Raw genomic sequence first — 25982 nt, forward strand, 5'->3', positions numbered from 1 at the left:
TTTGTTGTATTCTTCAGACAGCAACTCAGTCTAAGGGTGTTTGCATTCCACGTCTGAAGAGTGACTAATTCACTCGGTGAAAAAAAAAAAAAAGGCATCTTAGAGGAAGTTGCACAAGAGGAATGAAATAGTTGAACTTTTTAAAGAAAGTATGATGATGTTGTCATTTAGGGCTATATGTAAGCAAAACACAAATCCATACCACATTACTTTATTTTTCAGTGCGCAATGCAAAGAATTTCACACACAATGGAAAGACTTCACAACCAGAAAGTCAAACTTGGAGGCAAAGAAAGAAAGAGGGAATGGAATGACAAGGAATGGAAATGGAAACAGGATAGGAAAAAACTCATAGGCTTTAGAATCAGAAAACAGGAAGGAAGACAGAAAAAAGGTTTTGAAAAAATCTGATGGTTTATATTTTTTTATTTTACACAAAAAAATTACAATAGTAGAATAGGATATTTATGAAAAATTATATTTTTCTGAAAAAAACCAAATCCCTACTTTACTCCTTTACAAAATATACATTGTCATAAAAAAAATCATGTAAAATACCAAAAATGTTACCACAGTATTTTCCCTGCATTTGGACACTTAGGTATTTTATATGAGAAATGCTGCTATTTAGGGGTAAAAATACCAGAAACTTGTAAAGCAAAGTTCTTTTTGCAGAAAGCAACACAGGTAAACACTGTAAAATATTCACAAATTCTCACTCTGGACTATGGCCAGTACTCACAAGAGCAAGGAAACATTTCCATAAACCTATTGAAAATAATACCAAGCTCAGTAGTGGGGAAAAAAGAAAGCAGCACTTCTAGGCACCAACAGCCTATGGATTTGCCCACAGTGCTTACACTCTTACATACTTACAGTAAATCTTTTCTTCTTCTCTCTGTGCTCATCAGAGCTGGGAATGCTAACGCTTGGGCAGCTTTCCTTGAGATCCATTGTATGTTTCTTTTGACAAATTCGTTACAGGAGCCTGTTTTGGGTGTTGCAATCAGAAGGTATCTTCAACGGTACTGATACGCAGCTTTTCTTGAGAAAACGTGACTTCCATCGTGCAATCTTAAAGTGAACATAAAAGGAAAATTAAGTGCAGGAACACTTAACTCGCACTGCTAAAAACCTGTGTGACAAGAACTTTCCCTGGCAGGAAATGCACTTTAATATGCACATATAAAACCACAGTCATTACTATTTTGTAAACTTTCATGCTTGTAGTCCTTGGTTGTTTCACTGAGATCACATTCTTCAACGACACAAGTGCATCCAAAAAATCACTGAGTTGTGCAGACATACTGGAAACAGATTTGGACCCACTACAGACAGTACTTCAAAGGAACAAAGATAGGGCATGGAGAAATAATTGAAGATGACAACCTGGTATCAGACATCTGACAAATGCCACCAACTTGTATATTCAGAACAGTTTACTTCAAACCCAAAAGGTTTTCAACTGCATGAGTGTGTACCAGAGGGCACTTCAGATTTGTCAGAACATGCTGAGGGCACTTAAATATCACATAAGAGATTAAAGACAACATGAGAAAAACGAATTTTTCATGTGAATTTTAGAGAGGAACACAGGGAGCATCATGTGCCTGTCTTAATATTTATCTTCTCTGCCCCTCTTTCCCCATACTTGACATACTTTGTGTTTAGCAGAACACAGGGCGTAAGGTCATCCATCCCCTTCACTGGAACATTCAAGTTTCTTTGCAGAATGTGAGAAGGGCACAATACAAGAGGCTGAGAATAAAGCCATCAAAAAGACAGAAAGCTTAGTATTAACTAGATGTCTCTTCACTCACTGAGGGACAGTACTTTCCACACCTGCCTTGAGCACAAGAAAATTGTTCACTGCACCCCAGTGCAAACAACAAGAACTTCAGCAGGGCCCAAGAGCAGCTGAAATTAATGCTACATAGTTACAAGCCTCTGTCCAGGCCTGCACAGCACAGACACCTGAAGTGCTTTACTGAATGCAGAACAATATGTGTCTGATAACTTACAAACATGAGAAAATTGTTTTAGAAAGAGAGGATGTCAGTTCTCTTAAAAATAGCCAGAGGAAAAAGGAGCGCCCAGATCAACATTAACTCCCTATTTTCTTAAAACAGGGAAGTATAAAAGTGAACTCTATATTTTATATCATAAATTTCCAAAAAGCACAAACTAATCCACTGCAATTCTGCCATTAGAGAGACACCCATATTTATGTTGGCACAAAGGCCAAAGCCCCTGGAATCCAGTGAAAAGATGTGTTCCTGATACCCAACCACTCTCAGTCAGTCAAATGACTATTTTTCTTGCTCTCAAAAGCAGGTCACCAAACTTCATGTTGTTATTCCTCCTGTAGCCATTTAAAATTGAGTCATTTTCAAAGATTGATCTGGTGACTCTAAACAAAAAAGGAATGTTTAAACCCACTGTAATCACAAATAAGTGACAGATCATCCATACTGCAACACACTCAGGAAATTATTTTTAGTTACATGTGCATTTACCTTAATTCAATTGTTCTCTATTTCACCAAGTAGCTGATTATAGGGTTAAGGAGGGTTAAGCTTCTTCCCTACCTTTATTTGACTACAAAACAGCTCATCCAAGCTGGTTACACAGATGTGGAGTTTCAAATTGATTTCTCTTTTCCTTTGGCAATCCACTGTTAAAAGCTTTATTACAACAAGGCACAGTTCCCATTTTCCACAATTTTATACTGGCATGACATTAAGAGTGTTCTTCACCCATTGCCACACACTAAAATTGAGATATGAAGGTTAACTGAGCTCTTCTCCATCCACTAGAACTGTCAATAGGCACCACTTCCAGTAAGTAATTCACTCAGTTTATACTTTACAAAGCACTTGTGTCAATCTTTAGCCACTTCAGGTCCAGCGTCAGGAAGTGAGCACAAGTCCCTGTGTTTATCTGTCTTCCTGCTCATCACAGAAAAACAAGTAAAGCTTTAAAATGGATTAGGTGTTCCCTGATTAACATCATTCACTGTCTTTCTCCTCTTGTAAACGGGCATTTGTCACAAAGGTTCCTGGCACACCTGCACTCATTCTCACAATATAGGCTGTATTCCTCTTATCCCTTCCATTTTTCACTCTTAGTGTCAGAGTTTTAAATGACAGTACAGGAGCAGTATGGATTAAAAGTTGTAGTCTTGGAAGACTGAGCTCTATTTCAGATCTAAAGTTGAATTATCTCTGAAAAACAAAAGGAGGAAATGTCAACCAGATTAATTCAAGGAAGGGTTTATTCCTCTTACTGTGGAGAAGAAGAATAAATCATCCAAGAAGCCGAAACTGTAATGTTCGTATTTCTTTCTTCAAGCTGCCTGGAAGATCACTGGCTGTGATTATTTTTTTCCCTGAGGCATCTCCTCTGATATGTGCCTGGGTCACCAACACTAAGCTGAACTGACAAACTTGGAAGAAATGCATTTTCAGTTTGTCACTAAGCTCCAGTGGATCAGAGCTTGCTTTCAATTTCTATTTGCCTTGAGCGTATCAGCTCTTGAGAGCTACTTATATGTGAACTGTAAGTCTGGCTACAGAAATAGGGATAGACTTGGCTTAATCTTTACCATGCTGTAGTTAGGAACACAGCTGTAGTTTTAGTAGCAGGTAAAACCACAAATGCCGTGGTAACTACATCAAGTAATAACAGAGAGAAAACAGTAGAAATATATTTTTATCCACAGCTTCAAAAGTGAAAACTGCAGTGTCCTGGAGGATGCCAGATACTGTCAGTTGAGAAGTCTCTACCTCTGGTTATAGCTTTTCCTGTAACTAAGAACAAGGAGCTCCTGCCCTCCCCTTTGACAACAGGCAGAAAGGAAAAGGAACTTTAGAAAACCATGTAGCAAAATAAGTCCCCTCAAATCATACTTGGGCACTAGTGAAAGAGCATGTAGATTATGCAAGACAGGTTAACGCTGAGACCGCTGTTGTCTAGAAACAGCTAAAACTTTTGAGCTGCTACAGTATCTAGGCCTGGAACAAGGGAAGGGACAAAGTTAGAGGAGAACAGAAGCTGCTGGTCCTCTTGGCACAGTTTCAAGCTTATCAACAGCTACTCTGTCCGCTCTCCCAATGGAGGCTGTCAAAACGCAAGCAGTATTTTCACCGTTTCCAGCAGGAAGCCACAACAACATTAAATTTCAGGCTGACCCTTGCCTCTGCTGAAGCAAGAGCATGGCAATAACAGAATCCTGACACCAAAAGAACATATACAAACCTACTACTCCCAAAAATGAATGCCTTACAATAAAACTTTTTCTGCAGCCTCAAAATAACTGCATGCAACAGGAAAATATTATGTACTTTAGTGATATGTGGCAACCTCTTTTTACTCCTTTCTAAATAATTTTGGCTCAAACTGTATTTAAAAAGGTTTTGGAGTTTAATCAGAGTATTTTATTCCGCACTGAAACCTTTTCTTTTTTTTTCAATGGTAATGGCCTGAAGATGATACCATTGCATAACCAAAGACCCTTGTTACGGGTGCTTATGCTTCAAACTCTGCCCAGAACTTTCAAAACTAGATTAGGAAGCTGTGTACTCACCTGCTGCCTCTCTGGTTGCAGACAAAATGCCTTAAATGCCTCTAAGGCCAGTGCAAATCAGCTATCATACTCTGACTGTGAGTAACACAAGGGAAGCAGAGACAAGAATAGTAAAAAAACCCAAAAGACTGTCTCCCTACAAGCACACTCGGAGGAATTACCGGGATCCATAATCACCCATTGGATCAGAACAGGCATTTCCCTATATACTAATTATTTGCCTAGAAAGACTTACTCTGGGACTGAGCCACCAGTAAAACCAACTGCTGAAAATCCCACCTGATTCCAGTTACAGAAGGAACCTGCATATAAAGAAACAGAAATCAAGATACAGGAGACAGTCCTATTATTCACTATAAACACCACCCTATTTCCTCTAACTTTAGAGAAAGTATCAACTTTGGCACACTTTTCATCACTTCCTCAGTCTTCTCCACAAATATCCTCGTAATAAATAGCTCAACGTATCACTGGACCTTACACAATCTTGGAGAAAACCCAGAAAGTCAACTTTTTCTCAACCTGTGTATGAAGAAATAGTGTCCCACTCTTGTTACCAGACAGGCAGCTGACACAAAGGAAACAGGAGACAACGTATTTAGAATCCAATGCAACAGAAATACAGGATGAGGAGATCCAGGGACTGGATCAGACACTTTAGAAAAAGCCAATAGCAAAATACAGGTTGCTAATCTGTAAAGAGAAAGGAATGGCCAGAAGCAGTTGAATAACTGGGTTCTAGAAAAAACAGGTTTCATTCAAAAAGGTCATCTTTTTAAATATTACATACATTTGATTTTTAATACAGGGACACTAAACACCTCTGGAAATATTCCACCCGAAGAAAAAAAGAGACCACTAACCAAAATACTCTAATCAATCCTTGGCTTATCTCCACATTCCCTTCTAACTACCATTTCAGAGGAGAATTGAGAATTCAGCCATTGGTATAAAAAAAAAAAAAAAAGCCTGCTCCCTGTTTACACATCCACCTACTACCTAGCAGCTTTAAAAATTTCTAGTAGCACCACTGTGGAAAGCAAACCACTACTCTGCAGCAACATGGGCAAAGTCCAATTCAACTGAATCTTTCTACTTAGAGAAAAAGACAGCAGGTAAAGTGAAAACTCCATCAAGGGAAAGAAATAAGTAATGACTCTCTTTTTGTCTCTGTCAAATTTACTTTGGAGAAGTCCGGCAAGCGTTACCTTCCCACAATTCTACTGCACACAAGAACATCCCTTCTGCCCCACCTCTCAAAAGAAGCTCCAGTAAATTAACTGACATATAACAAGATTTGTGCCTTGGACTAGACCTATTTGCATTTACGTTTATTACATGACAGAACACAGGTTCTCTGCTGTGGCAAGAAAACCCTGAATAATAAAATGGCTCTTAAGAACAAATACTGCCAGTAAGAGGCAGTTGTCTTTTAATCCTGAACACAGGTCCATAATAATTTCAATTTCAGACTGGGTCCACAGTATCCAGAAGGGTCACCATGTGCCTCTGACGGTACGACTTGAACGACAGGGCACATAAAAAAATCCAGTCTGCATTACACTTGCTACCTGCACATTTCTTGGCCTGCTTCCTCAGCCTGCCTACACACTAGGTCCAATTAAAGTTTAAATGTAGATGCCTAAGGATAGCACAGCTCAAAGGTTGTAGCAACAGCACTCTGAGCTACTTCCAAGAGGTCTTACGGACGGCTGACAGCAGCCACCTGCAACACAGTCAGTTCTACATAAGAGGGCAGTCAGACTTCAGTAAACACAAAGCAAATAATCCCAGCCTCATTTTACCCCTCTTGATGAAAATTAAATAAGAGTACACCACATTTCAATTCCAGATATACTGGACATGTTTTTACATGATCTTCAACAAAAGTCACCAACTGCTCTCTCTCTCTGTTTCACTACATAAACACAGGAGAATTCCAATCTATTTAAGACTGACGTTATTGCTAACGCATTGAATATGGAGAGAGTTACTGGGTTTTATGTTCTGTACTTGGCAAAAGGGTAAAATACATACAACAGAATATACTGGATAATAACATAATAAAATATGAAAATCCAAGCTAGAGTTTGCAATCTAGAAAATACACTTTTGAAGTCTGTGCTTTACAGAATTCATGGCTGCCTAGAACCTGTTGGAATGAAAAGGCAACAACTTAAATACTGGAATATAAACGGCAATTAAGAGAAAGAGTCTTTAGCAATATACAAACTGCACGTCCAGTTCACCACCAGTTATTCACCATGTTACATCAGTGGAACTACTACTCGTATTTTATGTCCATTCTTCAAGGACAGTTTAGAGATTACTGCAGGTAAGAACATACATTGACCTCTCACATATTTCTGTGCTGCACAGAGAATGAGAAGGTTCAATTCTACAAGGATTCAGAGATCAGTTGTTTATGCAAATATAACAATCTGGTGCAACAATGTCAGATGTGGTGAGGCTGTAATTTACATCACAGGTGGGAATTCAGGCTAGAAAGCAATTTAAACACATTATGTTGTTATTACTATTATGTTACATTATCATGTAACCACTAGGTGCCTGTGTCTTCAGGTTTAAGATTGTCGAGGTTGTTAAAACAACCAGTATTTTTCACTTACATGGGCAAGTCAATCATGCTGCATTTCTGATCTCAAGGACAATCTCAAAGTATCTTTTAAGAAACAGGTCAGTTTTCTAACTTTATGCTATTAGAAATACCATGCACGGAGACTATCTTAACAACAGTGAACTTTCCAAAATGCTTTCCAAAAGCTAGTAACAATTTTTCCTGAAATCTAAAGTATCTTAAAACCTTCAGGAGAACACTCCTCCATGTGCAGCTTCTGGTTTTACCATTAGCTCCTATTATAGTCATTGAAGAGATTGATGTGCAGGCGAAGACCAGAACAAAACAAAACAAAAAATCCGAACTATATTTAAACACTGAGACTGAAACAACACTAACATTAAAAGACTCCAAAACAGAGTAACAGCAACCTTTAAAAATACAGATTCATTCTGTGTGTGTTTATAAAAACTCTTAAAATGTCTGAAAGCAGTTGTAAAAAACCCCAAAAACTTAGCTACAAGAATACTGCAGCAAGGGATATTCACAGAAATCTTCAGTGCCAAATAACAAGGAAGAACCGCTAAGGGCATTCAGGTGACACTGCTGTGTTGAGATGAAATGCAGTACCAGCACGACAACGTATCCTAAGTTGACAGGGCAGTAAGAAAGGCACCATTCCATCCTGCAAAACTACTGCGCGTCCAGAAGCAGCAGAGTTACACCTTTATGAGCTGCAAGAGGAGGAAAACTCACAGAAGGGCTGGGGAAAAAGAAAAACAAACAAAAAAGGATAAGCTGTCAAAACAGCTTTAGCCATAATACTTTACAACTGCCTTTTAATTAACCTCCACAAAATTAAATTCCTCAAGGGTACCTGAATCCCGACAAGACACCGCTGCCTAAAAAGCTTCAGTTTCCCAGGACCAGACCTCAGTGCTGCTCTCCCGAAAAACCAGCATGTCCTGGCTGCGAACCACTCGGGGAAGGACGAACGAGACGGCGTTAGAGGCCGCCGCGGGCCGTTCCTCGGCCCGGGTACCACAGATCCGTACCCACCTCCTCACCACCATCATTACCACCACCTCCTCCTCCTTCTCCTCCTCACCGGCTCCGCTGCTCCTCGTGGACTTCGGGAACGAAACCAACCCGCTCTCACCTTCACCCCAACAACAATTTCTCGGCTCCCCGACTTCTAGGAAGTTCAAACGCTTCTCATATTGCCGGTCCAGTGCCGGCCGGCGTTGCCCCGCGCAGCCATCTCCCGTCCCCGGAGCCCCGCAGGATAACGCGCAGGGGGGCTCGGTGCCGAGGGGAAGGGAAAGGCAGCTCCGCCCGGGCGCGGAGGCTGCGGCCGCCCTCCTCCCTACCGCCCTCTTTCCCTCCCTCCTTCCCTCCTTCCCTGCCTGCCTGCCTCCCTCCTTCCTTCCCTGCCTCCCTCCCTCTCGCCCCGGCTCCCGCCCCTCCCGCGCCCCTCCGCCCCCGCGGCGCCAGGCTGCCCGCCCGCCCGCGCAACCCTCCGCGGAGCCCAGACCCCGGCTTGCCCCGGGCTGTAGGACGGGGCCAGGAGGAGAGGTCCTCTCCCCCCCTCCAGCCCTTTATATATTAAAAAAAAACAAAACCCAAAACACAAACCTTTGAAAATAGATATATTTTTCTTTTTTTAAGGGCAAGTTTCCACTTTCCCCAGTCCCTAGGTTTCAGTCCCTCCTCTTCCCCACCAGTCCCTGGGGGATGCTCCTGCTTCTGCTGGGCGGCTCCCCCCAGAAACTCTGGAAAATCAGCAGCACTCCTGTAAAAATAACCTAAAAACATCGCTGTGCACACGAGCGGTTTCAGTCTAACTCTTCAACGTGTTCAGGGGTGCCCACGATGCACCGACAAGGCCGTCATTAAACCAGTCAGCCGCTGTAATGACGGCTTTCCTGCTTCTGTATGTGCAGAAGGAATGACACAGGAAAAATGAGATAGGTATGTGTAATATCGAGCACTATATAGGGAACTATTTCTGCACCCTCTGAAATTTTGGATAAGTTTCAATGCCCCAGTTAAAATTCAACTAGACCTCTTAAAAATAAAGTGTAACTTGGTAAGTTTTTCCTGAGCAAATGGAGGCCATAAAACAATTATAAAAATAAAAACTCCAGGAAAAAAAAGATCCTTCAATGGCACTATCACTCACGCTTTATTCTGTTAACTACATCTAGAAGTGTGGGACAGACAGGAGTTAGCATGGATTCGGTTTAACAGAACAGACCACCACACCCATTAAGTTAAAACCTCATGTTTACTGAGGATCTGCTATGCTTTCAAACATTCAGACAGGGCTTCAGAGGCAGGGAATATCTAATACAAATGGTAACACTCAGGATCAGTTAAAAGCCTGTGCCATTTTAGCTTCCTCCCTATAAATACCTGAAATTTTTCTTGGGATTTCAACTGCCATGTAAAGAGTGAGCAAGTATGAAAACACCGCAGCCCATTTCACTGTCTTAACTGATGTAACACCTGGGTGCCTCCAGAACCCCACAGGTTTTCATCAGGAATTGTTCTATTGATTATGGAGAAGCCTCATGTTCTACAAGCCTGTCTTCACAAGACTTTTATTTGGGCCTGACGGGTCATGACAATGCTCATTTTAACAGACGCAGGTATTGGCAAGTATCTGGCAAGGAGTGATTCCGAAGATCCTGTTTCTGAGCACTCCTGCTGCATAAGTTTTCCTGCATAATACTACACTCATGTGTCAGGCACTGACAGTCATCCAAGCACTCTCCAAAAACAAATCAGAGATGCAGTCTGGCAGTTTTTAAAATACGTCAGTGTTTGGATTAGTGTGTTGTAACTGTGTACGCACAAGTTACAAGTCAACTGGATCACAAGCCTCCATTTCAGTAGAGTATGCACAGGAAGAAATGAGGAATTTTCTCATTCTACCCTCCCCTTTCCTGATTTTTGAGTTTTGTATTTTTACCTGTATTTTTGGGTAGGCACTGCTAAACCTGAGGCTCTACATTGTAGCAACAGCCTTCTCTTGCTTGTTCAGATCTGGCAAGGTATTTGCCTTACATTCATAGAGAGGTTTGAAAGAAGCTTTGTTAGCACTTCTCATGGTGAACCCCAGAGCAGAATGCTTCTGAACTTCAGTCAGAATAACTCATCGGCAAATAATTTAATCAGGTAATCTGTACTCAAGAGCTATTTTATGTTGCAGTTGTTTAGCAGTGTTCGGCTTCTGTCTGCTTGATAGTTTTTGGTTAATCATTCACTTGTCAGTAGATCAGTTGAATGGAGCTACTGGACTGATTTACAGTGAGTGGAAAGACCTCAACCCAGAAAAGCTAAGAAGATGACCCTGGCCTAGAGATAATTTAACTTTGTCTACCTGGCCACATGGTCTAAGCCCTAAACCTCTGACTAAAGAGCGGCTATTTGCCCTTCCTCACAGTTAAAATCTCCCTGAAGACTGAGCTGTCAAGCGGTTCATTTTATGCAGTTCCTCTCACTATTCTGGAGTAAGTAACTAGTGATCAGGAATGTGGTCCTTACATTGTAATTTGCCTGAATAAAATCTGCAGCATGTTCATCTATCTAGTGTGTCATCCTATGCAAAACACTGCTAAGGTCCTAAAATTTAAATAAATCCTAATTTACAGGTTTACTTGATGAGCTTTTAAAGGCTAATATTCTAATGTCAAGGTGGATACATGGTGGTTAACTGCATAGCACAAGAGAAATGCATGGAACTCAACTTGCCTTTTAGTGAAGTTAAAGGTCAGCATTCACTCTGACATTTTTGTCCCCAGGAACTCCCTTACATTCCCCATTTACATTTCCTGGGCAAGTAATACACACAGAGAATCTCATTTCCACTGTTTTGCAGTACTTTGCTTGTAAAGAATGTTACAAATCCACGTACTGCGCTGTCATCCCAAGTATTTTAAGTCTTTGCTGAGGAATATCAGTGACTGGGTGGTGGGGGCAGAAAAGACAAAAAAAGGGAAGAGAAATTAAGGACCCGTCTCAATCCACTGCAAATACAAGAGGTCACAGAAATGCACAGTACCTTTAACATGTTTCTCCAAGCCCAGCATGAGTGGGTAACAACTATCTGAACTGTTCAGTTCTATTTTTACTGAAAATGTCCTTAAATCAGTATGAAAACCTTGTCCCTGACCAAAGATCAAAAGTCTAGTTTTATAACATCAAGAGAACTATACAGACAAAAATAGAGCATAAAAAATTTGTAAAACAATGAAAAGCAGGAATGCAGATAACTTGCTTAAATGTAGCCAGTACCTTTACTAGTGAACACTGTTCCATATGTATATACTGGGAAATTTTAGTATATATTCAAATATTCACACAAAAAGCACAGTCCAAGCCACTCAACAAGCGTAGTCCAATAGTTGTAGTTACTGCTAAAACACAGTGGGTCACTGGGTAACAAAATCAGCTAACAGAGTAACACTATCAGGTTCAAACACCACCACCACAGCTTTCTGTTTCAGTTCCTACATCTGCAAAGGAGTATCTTAGCCTATCACTGTCCTACTCCTCATACTCAAGGACAACACAACCTCCTTGCCCCAGAACAGTCCGTTAGTTAGTCATCAGGTTTGCACACTAAGATGAGATGATGTTTGGAATTCGTAAACTCTTCTGTGGCAGTATCCCACCAACTGGCAACTCAAATTAAACAAAATGCTTGTCTGTTTAGAACCCTCCAAAAGGCATTAATGTGACACAGTAATTCATGCAAAGTGATCTTTTAAATAATTATTGTTAGCCTTTAGCCTATCAAGCCCTGAACTTAGACTGCACTCAGGAAACAACTGATGGCCACTGTAGTTAACTTTGCATGTGCCCATTGTTTTAATCAAAGAACCCAATTCCCAGCAGGGTGTATGCACCTACACAGCATTGAGTAGTCTGAGGATATCACTCTTTGGAAAGCCTCGGGCTGCAATGGATGGGCCTCACAATGATGCAAGTAGAGCAACTCTGGGCAAATATTGTCTAACACCTGGGATTCTGGCAGCCACAAAGATCTCATAAAAGGTATGAAGACAGATACGCATCTGCCCTGTTCTATCAATTACTCTCACTTTCCAGCCTCCTGTTTGGAGGCTAATTAATCCATATTCATACCCCACTGTCTGCTTAGGAACAGGGTGATGAAGGGGCTTGGCAATGGACCAGTTTGGGACCAGGCATTCAGCACTGCAAAGCGTGATACCCAGAAGTTGTGTACTGGAGAAAACAGTCTTCTGTTAGACAAAGCCTGAGAGTTAAAACTGTGGAAGAAATGCCAGATGGACAAGATTTAAAGCTCACAGTGCATGTGCAAGCAACAGTATCACCAGGTAACTGTTCTTCACCAAAGCTGGTTTTGTAACACTTAATGCTTGTATGCATATTAATACCTTTCATTTAACTCATTTTCATAGTTGTGTGCCTGGGCTCATTAGAGAAGTCTGAGTAATGGCGCCGTTTTACATGAGCTGTGCAGGAGAAATGTTTTTTTTTTCCCTACTTTCTTTTTGTACACTATATCAACTACAGAATGACTTCAGATTACAGTCTTTCAGTTTGAAGGAATGAAATGAATAATTAAAAGACTGATTCATTGCAAACATGTACTTCAACCCCTTCTCCCAAACAAACTAACCAACCCACCTGAAACTACCACAAGCCACTTAAACAAGTACGACTGAAAGATTTAATATTATATGCTCCTGACAAAATGTAAGAACTTGACACATAAAAGGAAGCTTCATTCATAGTGACATTCATAGTGAATTGCCAGTTTCCAGCACTCCAAACACAAAGAACATGATCCACATGTTACAAGAAGAATGTCCAGGAGCACAGAAGCTAATGAAGATCAAAACCAGGATCTGCAACAACACTACATGGACTCTCACTTAGCATAGCAAACACCACAAACCAAAATGAGGGAAAACTATAGAAAAACCATAATAAACTGCATCATTTCACAAATATCACAAGAGTATATATAACATGAACCAGAATAATGACAGCAGCACCACATCAAAGAAATTCTTCACAGAAGCTAAGAAGAAAACTGGTCTAAATCAATTGAAGCATATACTAAAGAGGAATGCTAGTACACAAGCATGATGAAATTTCAATGTAAAAAAGCAGTGTTAGGCAGTGAAATACCATATCTACAATTTCAATACAAGCATCTCTGTTTTCCTCACTTCATCCTCTTCAATTTCTTTGTTTCCCTCATGTGCACACTAAAATGTATTATTGTTGCCATACACGGAGTGCTTTTTTCAGGTAGGGCACGTTGAACAATGTATTTCTGTCATAAAGCAAACCACTTAAGATTAGTTTCTAAAAATTACATGGTATGCAAGGCATTTAAAGTGAATGGTGAATTCAGTGCACATGAACTGTCTGACCCAAACCCTGTTGTTTACATCCTGTTCACTTATCACTGCAATAGCTGGCAGGGTTCCAACAGGAGACGTCATCCAACCGTAGCTATGTCCATAGGAGAAGAACCACTCATGGAGGGCATGTGGCCCATATCTCTTTTTGCCCTGCACTTACCCTCACTCACTGCAAGTGTGCTGGAGCAGGTACCAAGTGAAACTTCCACAAACTAGTTCAGCTACCAGAAACAGAACAACAGTATAAATGCAAACTCACGATAGCCTAGTTTACCTTAGTTATCAGTTGTCTTGGAGATTTACAGTGTGGATACTGCCTCAAGACACCTCCACTTGTTTACATGGAGGCACAAAGATTTACATGGGTTCCAAGAATACAAGGAAAAAAAGTACATTGGACCTGACTTACCATCAAGTCCTCCAAGGGTGGATACCCATATAACAAAAAGACAAAGATAACCGGCTACTTTATAGGCATATAGCAACAAAAGTGCTTGACATGCCAAATACACAGCTTGTTGGTATATGCTGTCATGTTCTGGGACTAGTTTCAGCAGACTGGCATAAAACACTAATAAACTGTTAAACACTGTGAACCTGAGGTTAGACACTACAGCTCATAAAGTATAAATTGATTAAAAAATTCCCAACTGATAGTACTGTACAACCTGCATTTTGCTCTTAATAAAGACTTTTGGGAATTCTGTTTATAAATACAGTTCTATAAAATACATCAAGTCTCTGAGTTTCCAGATCTGAGCATTTTGTGCAGGATGGTATACCAAAGCTAAGCTAAGTATAAAAGACAAAAAGCTCTCTAAGTGGTAATTCTGTATGGATGTTTCTTATTTCAGCCTCCTGAATCCCAGCTACAGCACGTTCTACCAGAATTGCAAATACAGGCTGGGGTGAACAAACATGCTTTGGTAAACAAGTTCTCTGGCACATAATGTTATGTAGGTGGGGTCTACCCAGAATGTCAAGAGTTCTTCCTCAAATTGTAGAGATGAGCATGAACACAAGGACCACGTTTGCATTTTCAAGCTATTTACTGGTATTCTATTCAATGAAACTGAACAAGGGTTTTGATTTGGGGTGTGTATGCCCCCTCACAAAAGGCTCGCAGCCTTTTTCCAAAATATAAGCATTTTAAAGGCAGGCTAAGATCTACAGAATAGACCAGATTTGGTTTTGCAATTCTATTAATACTTATAAAAACTGTTTGCAGCAAAAGACACGTGCATTTCACTAAAGTACTGTTATGCACCAACTCAGAGTAGAAGAAAAAGGTAACAACAATTAAAAAAACAACTACCAAAGCAAGAAGCTGTATCTTATAATCCAAAAAAGACACAGATTTAAGAAAAATGTTCTAAGAGTTTATTATTTGCTGTCCTTACTTTGTTTACTTGTTTATCTAGTAATTTCCTCACATTTGCCAGATTCCCAACCTATTCTTGATCCACAAAGGAGATGTATTTCCATCTACCAACCAGAGTCTGTTTTTTGTTCTCCAAGAACATATACTCTAATTTTCAGTCCTGGGAGCTTGAAGGGTGCATGTGGGTCTGAACTATTAAGTGAGTTTCAGCAATAGATTTATATACAGGTACATCAGCGACAGATTTACATAAAGATACATCCAATCCTCTTATACCAAGTAAAACCAATACAAGAAGAAGAAGCAGGGACAGAGCACAGATGATCAACTTCTGGACTCTACTAAACTAATTTTTTCTTTAACTTGCTTTTCTTTTTATAACATGGCAATCTGTCAGAAGCCAGTCACTGGAATATTGTAAATCCAAGTATGAAGCATAAGCAACAATTAAATAAATCTCTCTAATCTCGATATTAGCTCAAGACCAATGTTCCATTATGCAGTTTAAGAAAGGAATAAGGCACTATTTAATCTTTCAGGCCAGCAATTTTTTGATATTAGCTGGTGTTGAGTGGTAAGAACCACATGGAACAAGGAAAGATATTGTAGGTTACAGCATGGAACATGAACACTAAGTAGGAGAAGTTATCACAAAATTGTATCTATTGACATTTAGCTTTGATGTACATACAGTCATTTTAAAAAGGACAATAAGAACCAGATTATTTAAAAGACATAGTATTTTCTTAGAGTCATTGTTCAAATTACTCAAATGTTTTTATGAAAATGTTCCTGCACACAATCCAAGCTACTCTTGGATCTATCAAGAGTAAATCTTATTCCATCTACAGTTTTCTCCAACAAATTATTTTTTGTAGATGACAGCACAGTTTTATGCTTGCACAAGAACACAAAGGAGCAAAATGTCAACATTTTTAATTACATGCCAATCTTTGTGTCAGCCTGGTTCATTAAATGTTTTTTATAAATCTTTGAATTAAACCAAGAAAAAATTTTGTTCTAGAAAGAAGATAAAGATTTTGTAAAGCCATGAGAACTCAAGATGTTGTACACTTCCTGAACTAATGCTCTTGATAAATACGTTGTTACTGCATTGGTAGTAAAATATTGGATCTGTGCAGAATCTGTGCAACCTTCAAGAATCTACCAACAACAACCTCTCTTTGGATGCAACTGCGATGGTGATGAGGATATCCTAACTGAAATATGCACCATGCTAATGGATGCTAAAAGGAGCAGTGTTGGAGGAGGGTACTAATATCTCTCGCTCTTAGATTAACTGATGAAAATTTAACTTGAGTCTGAATCAGATACCATGCAAGCACTCAAAAATCTCTCCATGCCACACTAGCTCTGTTTCCCCTCCGGTTTGGGATGAGTCACTTGCAGTTTTCTACATCAAATTGCTTCCGATTCAAATGTACCTTTCATTTATAAAAGAAGTGTTGCAGTAAAAGCCCTTCAAAATACCCACTTCAGAAATAATGTTTCATTGTTCACCTTTACATAACTGTGGTTCTCCCAGGCCTACGCTGCTCCTTTTTTTCCCCTTTGTTTGTCACCAGTTTATGCCTACCCACACACAGTTGTTTGCAGGCCAGAGCCTTGGGGATGCCTGCGCTGCTGCCACGGTCACCTCCCCTAGGGAGCCTGGGGTGGCAGGCAGATGTCCAGCCAAGGGGTCCTCACCACATACCTCTATTAAAATAAAGTTGGGGTAAGCACGGGTATTTTCATCCTTCACCCATCCACCTCCACTGATTGATTCAGAAGAGCATCCAAACTCAGAAAATATAAGTACTGCTTATTTCTCGGTATTATAAGAATAATGCCTAATTTTGAGAAGAGAAATGCAGAAGTACTGAGGATTCCCTTAAAGTCAGAGCAAGCAAGATGACTCCTTGTACTGCTGACTCCTATCTCCAGCACTCCAGTGTGCATAATTGCTCAATAAAGTTTTTCATATACATTTTATTGCATTCATTGGGAACTGTCCTGGTTTTGGCTGGGATAGAGTTCATTTTCTTCCTAGTAGCTGGTACAGTGCTGTGTTTTGGATTCCTTATGAGAATAATCTTGATAACACAGTGCTGTTTTAGTTGTTGCTAAGCAGTGTTTACCCTAAGTCAAGGGCTCTTCAGGTTCCCATGCTCTGCCAGAGAGCAGGTGCACAAGAAGCTGTGAGGAAGCACAGCCAGGACAGCTGACCCAAACTGGCCAAGGGCATATTCCATACCACAGAACATCATGCTCAGCATATAAACTAGGGGTATTGGCCAGGAGGGGCTGATTGCTGCTCAGGGATGGGCTGGGCATCAGTCAGTGGATGGTCAGCAATTGTACTGTCCACCACTTCTTTCTCTTGGGTTTTATTCCTGTGTTTCTGTTTTCTCCTTTTTCATTATTATTGTTGTTGTTGCTATTATTATATTTTACTTCAATTCTTAAACTGTTCTTATCTCGACCCATGGGTTTTACCTTTCTCTGATTCTGCACAGTTAAACTAGTACCACATTTTCAAATCTGGTTTACGGGAAGGATGTCTCAAGTCACACAAGTCAGATTACCTTAGCAATTCATGGGATAAAGGAGTGACAATAGAGTTTCCATCAGCTAACAAAAGGACCAGCGGTTGAGGGAGGCAAAAAGAGAACAAAAAAAGAACAAACAAAACATCAACATAACACCAAAGAAAAAGACATTTGGGACTTTTCACATAAATGCAAATTTGAAAGCATTAATATCCCTACCATGGTGAACAGGTATAGAGTCAAACTACACCTGTGTGCTTGCTAGATTTGTGGGAGTATGAAAGCAGGGATCTAGTGAGATTTACAAGGGATTATATGAAGTTTTTTTTATTGTATACCCAGGAAAGTTGAGAACAGAGACTATGACTTCCCGTAGTGTCTGGAGGAGGAGGTAGAAAAACATGCAGAACTTACACTCCTTTATGACAAAAAAAAATATAATAATTATTTTGAGATTTTCTTTTGTAAGGAAAAAAAACCACCCAATAAAAAACCCCAAGAATATATGGGGGTAGGGAGGGGACAAATTTACTATGACAGTAAGTAAACTGGATACTAACAAAAAGTTATTTCGGAGAATAACTGTCAGTATCTACTGAACACATAAACTGTGGAATTTGTCTTACATTTTAACCAGATCCCTTTCTTTTCTAAGCATGGCAGCACATGTCACAGCTTTAATTCAGAGGATGTGCTGCACTGACTGGTTTCCCACATCAGGGTGGTAGCACACTTTTGGACTTTTTTACTCATCATGGATTTGAAGAAAGTCAGTGGTAAGCCTTTAGCATCATTGGAGTCACCAAGGGTGAATATGCAAAGGTTCAGTTCTCTCTCAGGAGTGGAACACAGTGCAGCAGATTTATTTGTCAAGACAGACACAGAATGTGAAAACATGGTCAAATTGCTAGCAGTAAGAAGTACATAGTTATGAGAATAAGCATGGTTAAGTTAATTTTACTGACAAAAAAATTGTTTATAGCTTAAGAGCAAGAAAATCTTGCTACCCTAGACAACACAAAGAAAAGCTGATGAGAGATGACATCCAGAAAGCTATCATGAGTAGGACATCAGTCTTCACCAAAAGGGTCAAATGCAAGCAGCAATTAACACAAATAACAGCAATGACAGGTAAAATTTCAAGGGGAAAGGGAGAGAGAATGTGAATGGAAATGTGTGCATGTGTGCACAATGGAAAAAACCAAACAAACTAAAGCAACAAAAAAACCAGGTAAGGATATTAAAGACCCAGTGAGTCAGTTTAACTTCAGATTGCTTGGGAAAACAATCCAGAACAGATCAATTAGCAGCACCTGGAAGATAATCTTAAGTAGTAGCCAAAGGAGCTTTGTTAAATCACATTGTTAACTTCCTCTGACAGCCTTCCAGATAGGTAGGACAGAAATCACAAATGTCACATCTTCTCTTTAGAAAGGCTTTGAAATCACCTCGAGATATTTTAACAACCAGGCTACAGATGCAGGAAGAATAAATATTAGTTCTGGATGTGAGAAACAAAGGTTAAATATATCATTGTCAGGATGCAGTAGTGATCTGGAAGGATGGAGTGAAATGTAGCAGGTTATGTACAAGATACTGCCCACAGGCAGGAAACACCTAATATAGAAAGACAGGATAGGAAACAAGGCCTCAGACTACAGCAAGTCACAAGAGACAAATGTCATGCTGTTCTAAGAAAGACAAACATCACTACGAGATATAAAATAAAAGTGTTGGGAGTGGAAAGCCTGTCCATAATCTGATGAATTAAAAAAAAAGTCCTTCTACTTGACTCTGTTTGTGTCTGAATACATATGAAAGATGTGGGCCTACCTCAGAGGGTCTACGGAAGAGAAATGACAACGCAAACTAATTTAGATTATATGACTTAGGGGGAAGTGGGATGGACAAGCTAGTTGTTAGTAGGGGAGGGGAGTAGGGGGTGATCCACTTAAGCTGTTACATTGGCAGATTGCTTCAAAGAGAAGGGAATTGTCTCTATGGATATGACAAGTCCTAATGAGTTTAAAATGAGCACAGGAAAGGTTCAGGTTAAACAATGGAGGAGGGGAGATAACATTAAAAAAAATATTTGACGGGTAGTGAAGCACTGGAAGAGACTTCATCAGCAAAGAATTTTAAATACAGCTGAAGCAAATACTTCTTCATAAAAGACAGATTACATCTTTGGGGCAGAGATAGTTACATGACTTCTTGAGACTGAGACCTTATGGCTGGGAGCAATATTCGAGGAAAGCGATGCTGGCAAACCAGAAGTAAGAGGAAGGAAAAGAGGTCTGAAAGCATGGAGAGGAGAAGCACTGAGGGAAGTCAAGTGCCAGGCAGGAAACTGAGAAAAAGAAAGATAAAAAATGAGACTGTCATTTGCAGGGAGAGTCATTTCAGAGGTGTGTTACACTTTCAAGAGCAATGACTAATGAGGCTGCACCCGAAATCAAGAGAAAAGGCAGGCTCCAGGTGCTTGGATCTGCCCTTGCTGCAGTTTTTGTTCCAACATCTACCTTAGCAAGTAATGCAGTGCAAGAAAAGCATATCCACAGAGAGGAAAACAGCTGCTGCTGAAGACGCAGCATTCAGATGACCCATGCTGGCATAGCAGGATTTGTACGTTCTGCTTCAACCTATCTCAGTGTCGTCCTGTGGGTAGGACACCCGCTCACTGTCAGTGGGTGTTTAAAGCACTCCTGAAGAACATCTTTCAGTCTTGCTTCACCTGAAAGGAATCCAGCTCATGTTCCCTGAGATCACCCAGCAAAGGGAGTGGTGAGGGATGTACTCCAAAAGCAGCTCCTGAACTGAACTAATAACAGAAACTCACCCTAAGCCAAACCAGAGGAATCCAGGGACCAACAGTGACATCCATATGGCAGAGAGCAAGGCAGGAGGCATCAGCTGTAGCAGACCAGAACAACACTGCTTTACTCAACTGTTAGACTGGTCTAAATGCTATGCAGCAATAAGCATGACTGGAGTGACAGCATGAAGTGTCTGGGCACCAGGCACTGACTGGTTCGAGATAACATATTGACCATTTTAAATGACATCTGATGTGACATATGGACATCTTTGGCAGATCTGTAAATAAACTGTAACAAACCATCACAATGTTTTAATATTTCAACTGCATTTGCTTTAAAATAACAATGCTAATAATCTATCTTATTTTTCTTTCTTTTCTTTAAATGAGGACCTATGTCTGGGGACTTTCTGGCTCGTAAATTAAAACAGGAGAACCAAAAAAAAAAGGGCCAAGCACCCAAGCCATCAATCTTTTCCAGTTGCTGAGTAATAGAGCAGTAACCAAGACAAAGAATGTTCCAGTTTCTCCTTGGCAGTTCCTAATATCAACATATTTTCATTTCATCAACTTTCTTTTCCTAAAGAAGTGTCAAATTGTGCACGTCTGTGTGCGTGCCTGTTTAGATTCTGAGCTGCAAGGCCATCCTCTGTTCCTTATGCTCTGTAGCTTCTGAAATATTCAGTCCCTTCAGATTCCTTGTCAAGGGTGGTTTTGTTTCTTACTCTGTGCACATCACTCATCCAACATGGTTCCCTGAATAATCATCTGGGATTTGACTGGGTGGTTGATGATAAAATTTCTTTCAGGTCACTTCAAGTGATGCTCCTATGTAAAACAGTAAAGTGATTTTTGCACATATTGACAAGTTTGCAGTTTAATTTCTGAGTAAAACCCTGTGTTATGAGAGCCCTCCTTCCACCTCTAGTTAAATTCTTTATAAATAAACACACATTATAGTGTAAAAAAACCTACAAACAACCTCAACTAATACCAACAAATACAATTAAAATGTTTGCACAGAAATTTGAGATACCTTTTAATACATGAGAGAAGCGACAGAATTCTGTTTTTATTCCCAGATAATTAAACAACAGGAAGAATGGCTGAGGGTATCAAACATAAGAATATCTTAACTGAGGATCCGAGCCAGCTCATGTTGCAGAGCTATGTCTGCGAGACAGGCATTATTTACACATTCTGGTGAAGTACTCCACAAGTTTAACATTTTAAGGCAGTTTATGAATTTCTAATGTCAATTCACACAAAATGTGCTTAAACACCCAGATGCCATGACCAAAACCAAATGAATCATTAATTTGAAGTTCATCTGAACTGGTGAGGTTAAGTCAAACTTCTAGTTTAAATTTACATTGCCCTGGATGTGTAAATTAACATCCAAGCAGCAAAATTTACTTTTAATTGGCCTGGACCACAGATGAACTCTTTCCTTTTTAGTATGCCTTCTGATTTTAATTGGGTGGAAAACTGTTGTAAATATTTTCTTCTTTCTCACCCCTTCTTCCCAAGGTTTTTTATAAACAAGTGAAGTATTGTTTAGCTGCTATGCTCTAGACCCCACACACCCCAAAGCAAAACAGAGAAAAAGTATGTGTTCAGATCACCACAGAGCAGGGTTTTATACATTTTTTGATCACACATCAACAAACAATTTGTCTACCTCCAAACCAATTGATCAGTGCAGCTCCAAGTGTCCTTTTAGCTTTGCTTCTCATCATCTGTGTAAGGAGAGAAAAGTAGGCTTGGAAACTCCAGCAAATGAACCTAAACACATTTGCTCAGCGGTCTCTGAGTCTCTGGTCAACAGCTCTGTGCTGTTCAAAGCCCAAGTACAAGTGCATCACTGTTCTCTCATTTAAATGTAGAATAATTCTAGGATTCATGGCAATGCCAGCTTAAACTTAGCTCTAAAGAAACCCTTTGTTTTCAAAGAAATCAGTGCCTGGTTTTAGATAATTCTATAAAGAATCCTATTCATCCACTACATAACATATTAGTTAACATGAAAAGAGAACCAAAGAGCCAGCCAACCTCCAAAAAATTCTGAAGAAAATTGAAGTTAAACCAATCTATCTGGCATATGCCTTTAGAGTTCCATGCAATGTGTGTGGACACATACACAAGACTCAAATCTGCATTGGAAATAACACAGTTCATTCTTGATACAAACACTTTGCACCACGACAGCTGAAAATTTTGGAGCACACTGGCCACGCTCTCTCACCATAGCAGTGTAATTTCTCAGGTTTTCTGTCACAGCTGGAAGTATGACATTATTTTCAAGGGACACAACCAAGGGACAGTTTTGTTGGTCCCCTGACAGAAATCCCGTATGTTTTCTATCAGGGCTCTGAAAACAAAAGGATGGTAGGAATGAGCTGTTAGTCCCTACAGTTCCAAAGACACCAGATATTCTCTTACCAAGAATTTGGGAATGTGAAATTCAGATGCTTTAATATTAATATGGTGCTTAACCATTTCTATGCTAGTCTGAAAAACTGAGGACCCCTTTTAAAGATTAATTGATAATGATAAGTTAGTTATTTACAAGAAATTTATTGTAAATACTAGGAGAATAAATTAATACCATTATGTTAATTATTTAAATTAAATGCTTAAATGAAAAAAACAGAGAAAAATAATCAGGAGGCAAATTGGATTCTAGGCTGTCAGCATCTACTATAACTCCAGATAACCCTCTTCTCTTTCACTTCTTACCTCTCATAAAACACTGCTATATACTCTTTAATACATGTTATTTTTACTCAACTTTTATGAAAACATAGCTCTTTTCTTTTTTTTCCTTCCCCAGCCCCCTAATATATTCAAGATGCACCACTAGTACAGCAACAAAGAAGCAGAAGTCTTCTAGTTCTTTGGTGCACTTGTCTTCAAGGCCTTTGACAGTCTGGGTATTTTTGCCAGGTAGCTTTTATTTCTGAACTGTCCTAAGTTTTCTCTGGTTTGTAGTTTTTGGTAGCATTCCAAACTCGTAGACTTAATGCATCTTGCTTTTGCAAAGTATGGTTATGTCCCATCATTTTTTTTCTTTAATTGCTTCCTGTTCATCTTCTGTGTTCTTCCCAGCATTAAAGCAAAACACATACCATAAAGTGGAAATTCCACTGAGTTTGAGTAAAAGCATTCATTTTCTGAATGCTCAGTCCTTACTTATTTACTAAACTTAGTATGAAATATATTTTAGGCCTTGATAGTGATCCCAGTTCATAAATACCTAACGCTAAGATGCCAAACAGAAAAACCCTCTAAACCTAAATTATCACAATATAAATACAGTCGTTCAGAGTCCTGCAGACCGAGCACACTTCCATCTAAATACATACATCCAACATTCCTGCTCTTAAGCAGGAACTACACAGGACATGGAAGAGGCGAGAAGACAGATAGTCATGGGCTGCAGCACATGGTCTAGGAGGTGAGACAGAGGCAACTGGACTTAGCCTTGAGGAGACTTGAGGGGCACGTAACAGCAGCCTCCCGATGTCTTCAAGAAAGGTACCAAGGCAGACATAGACTCTCGACGTTGCATTGCATGAGAAGGGAAAATCCAACGAGGACAACTAACCACTGAGGCAGGTTGCCCAGCAAGGCTGTAAAGCCTCTGTCTTTGGGAGGTTTTCAAAACCCAGCTCGACAAATCCCTGAGCAGCCGTGTCTGAACTTGGGGTTAACCTTCTTTCAAGCAGGAGATCACATTTGCCACCTCCCAAGGTTTCTTCTAACTGGAATAACAGCATGATTTAAGATGTTTAGCCCTAAGCAGCACTTACCCCTTCAGCTTATCTTCCTAGCTGAATCCAGAAATTTCACTGTAATGCAATGTTATATGCAACATCACAGGACAACAATTCTTGCAAGTCCCCAAGCACTTACATTTTCTCATTAAAATATCAATTTGAGCACAGATTAATGATGCAAAGCTCTGAAAGAAATAGCCATCAAGACAGTTTCTGAAAAATAGAACTGTGTTTCCAACTGGTGCCTTGTTTTAACAGCAAAGAGAAAAGTTACAAATTCTCAAAAATTGGCACATGGTTTGCATATATTTAGACATCAGATTTTGTATCCTACATTATACTGATAAATACAAATACTTGGGGAATTACTTCAGTTCCACAGATGTTCAATAAGCACTGAAATATGAGTTATAACTCTGTGGGGCACTACAAATCTATTCTGATGGACCTGCTACAGTAGCAATATTGGGTCCAGAATCAGAGGCAAAGCTTTTCTTGGTCTGATGTCTGTTCCAAAATATTTTGCAATTAACAATACAATGAAGATATTTTAAATAGTTCTGTTTCCTTGGTTATTTCACAACAGTAAACAAGAGACAGAGAAGTACCATTGAAGGAAAACTGATTGCAAGAGCTGGAAGAGACAGCAGCAGCAAAGCAACATGTTGGTGCCTCATAAGCTAATGGAAACATGTCCATCCTGCTTCTCAGTAGAGGCAAAGGTTCAGAAGCTGGTACCCCTTTGGTTTATATTACTCCAAGAGAAATATAACGGTCTGTAAAGTTATGCAACTTCTTCACTGGCAGCATTTTGCAATAGTATCTGGCAAGGCACCTAGCACTAGCAGCTTGCCAGTTGCCCTCACAGTTTCAAACAAGGCTGCCAAGAAATAAGATGTGACATCTCTTTGAATAAAGGAGCTTTGAAATAAATTTAGACGTTAATCTTGCTTATAAACACTCCCCCTTCAACCAGGTGCTTTCCTGCCCTAAAACAAAGAAAGACTGGAGTTGCAAAGCAAAGCATTTCAAATATGAGGAAATAAGAAGTTCCCTTTCCTCATCAGATGATGCTTGCAGGGTGTCTGAGAAACGTTAGTGAAAAGATCACATGAAGATACAACCTTACTTCTTCCTTTGCTAAAGGTTAGGGAAGAGGACTCTCAACACAGAATTGGATGAGGGAATTGAGTTACAGGTCAGGTCACAAACACCCAAATCTGTGGTACAGATTACTTACAATGACACCTAAAACTCTGCATAATACAGAACTGGCAGGCTGACACTTATCGCTATACAGATAGGTGTAACTGTGCAAGAGAGGTGGCTCAGGATGGAAATTCCTGCGCTGGAAATGGGGCTTTCTGGTAGGAAACACTGGACGCTTTCCCCACTTCAGCTTGAGGGCTTAAACTTCTAAACTGGGACTACGAACAGCTGTCACCACTCACTGCAGATCTCTGAGCCCATTCTTCTCCTAGGCCCAGTTTTCTCCTAGAGCAATTTGCCAAGTCTTGATCCTCTCTTGAAACATAGAGGATGTCATGAAAATGTTCACCTCTGATAACAGTCTCATCATGAGCAACCAACCACTAGATCCCAGCCGTTCTCACAGTGGAACACACAAACTGCTGAGAGAGTCAGGTTCCGGTGCTCCCTCATGTCAGCCTCAGGTAACCTGCTGCATCTTCCACACGAGGGCCCAGGTTGAACACAAGGAAAGAAATGTGCCTTCCCACTTGCTTCCTTCAGCCTATTCAACAGCTACAGAGGTGGGAGATGTGGGCTCGAACCCCTTGGGCACATGGATCAGGAGCCCAGATTTCAACTACCAGAACACGGTCTACTCTTCAGACAAGTCTTA

At 40.0% G+C, this 25982-nt stretch overlaps 1 protein-coding gene across 3 annotated transcripts in view; it reads right to left on the bottom strand.

The window, feature by feature from the left end:
- Positions 1-25982, bottom strand: part of LOC116782834 (serine/threonine-protein kinase Sgk3) — a 56321-nt gene that overhangs the window by 27003 nt on the left and 3336 nt on the right. For 2 of the 3 annotated variants that reach the window (XM_032679874.1, XM_032679858.1), the window contains exon 2: positions 877-1074. In XM_032679874.1, coding sequence (XP_032535765.1) covers positions 877-954 — 78 coding nt within the window. In that variant the 5' untranslated portion in view covers positions 955-1074. Of the gene's footprint in view, positions 1-876; positions 1075-8271; positions 8498-25982 lie in introns of those variants that run through there. The other variant, XM_032679865.1, reaches the window with a different exon arrangement.

Source organism: Chiroxiphia lanceolata, chromosome 1 (assembly GCF_009829145.1).
Source record: "Chiroxiphia lanceolata isolate bChiLan1 chromosome 1, bChiLan1.pri, whole genome shotgun sequence".
Classification (NCBI taxonomy): Eukaryota; Metazoa; Chordata; class Aves; order Passeriformes; family Pipridae; genus Chiroxiphia; species Chiroxiphia lanceolata.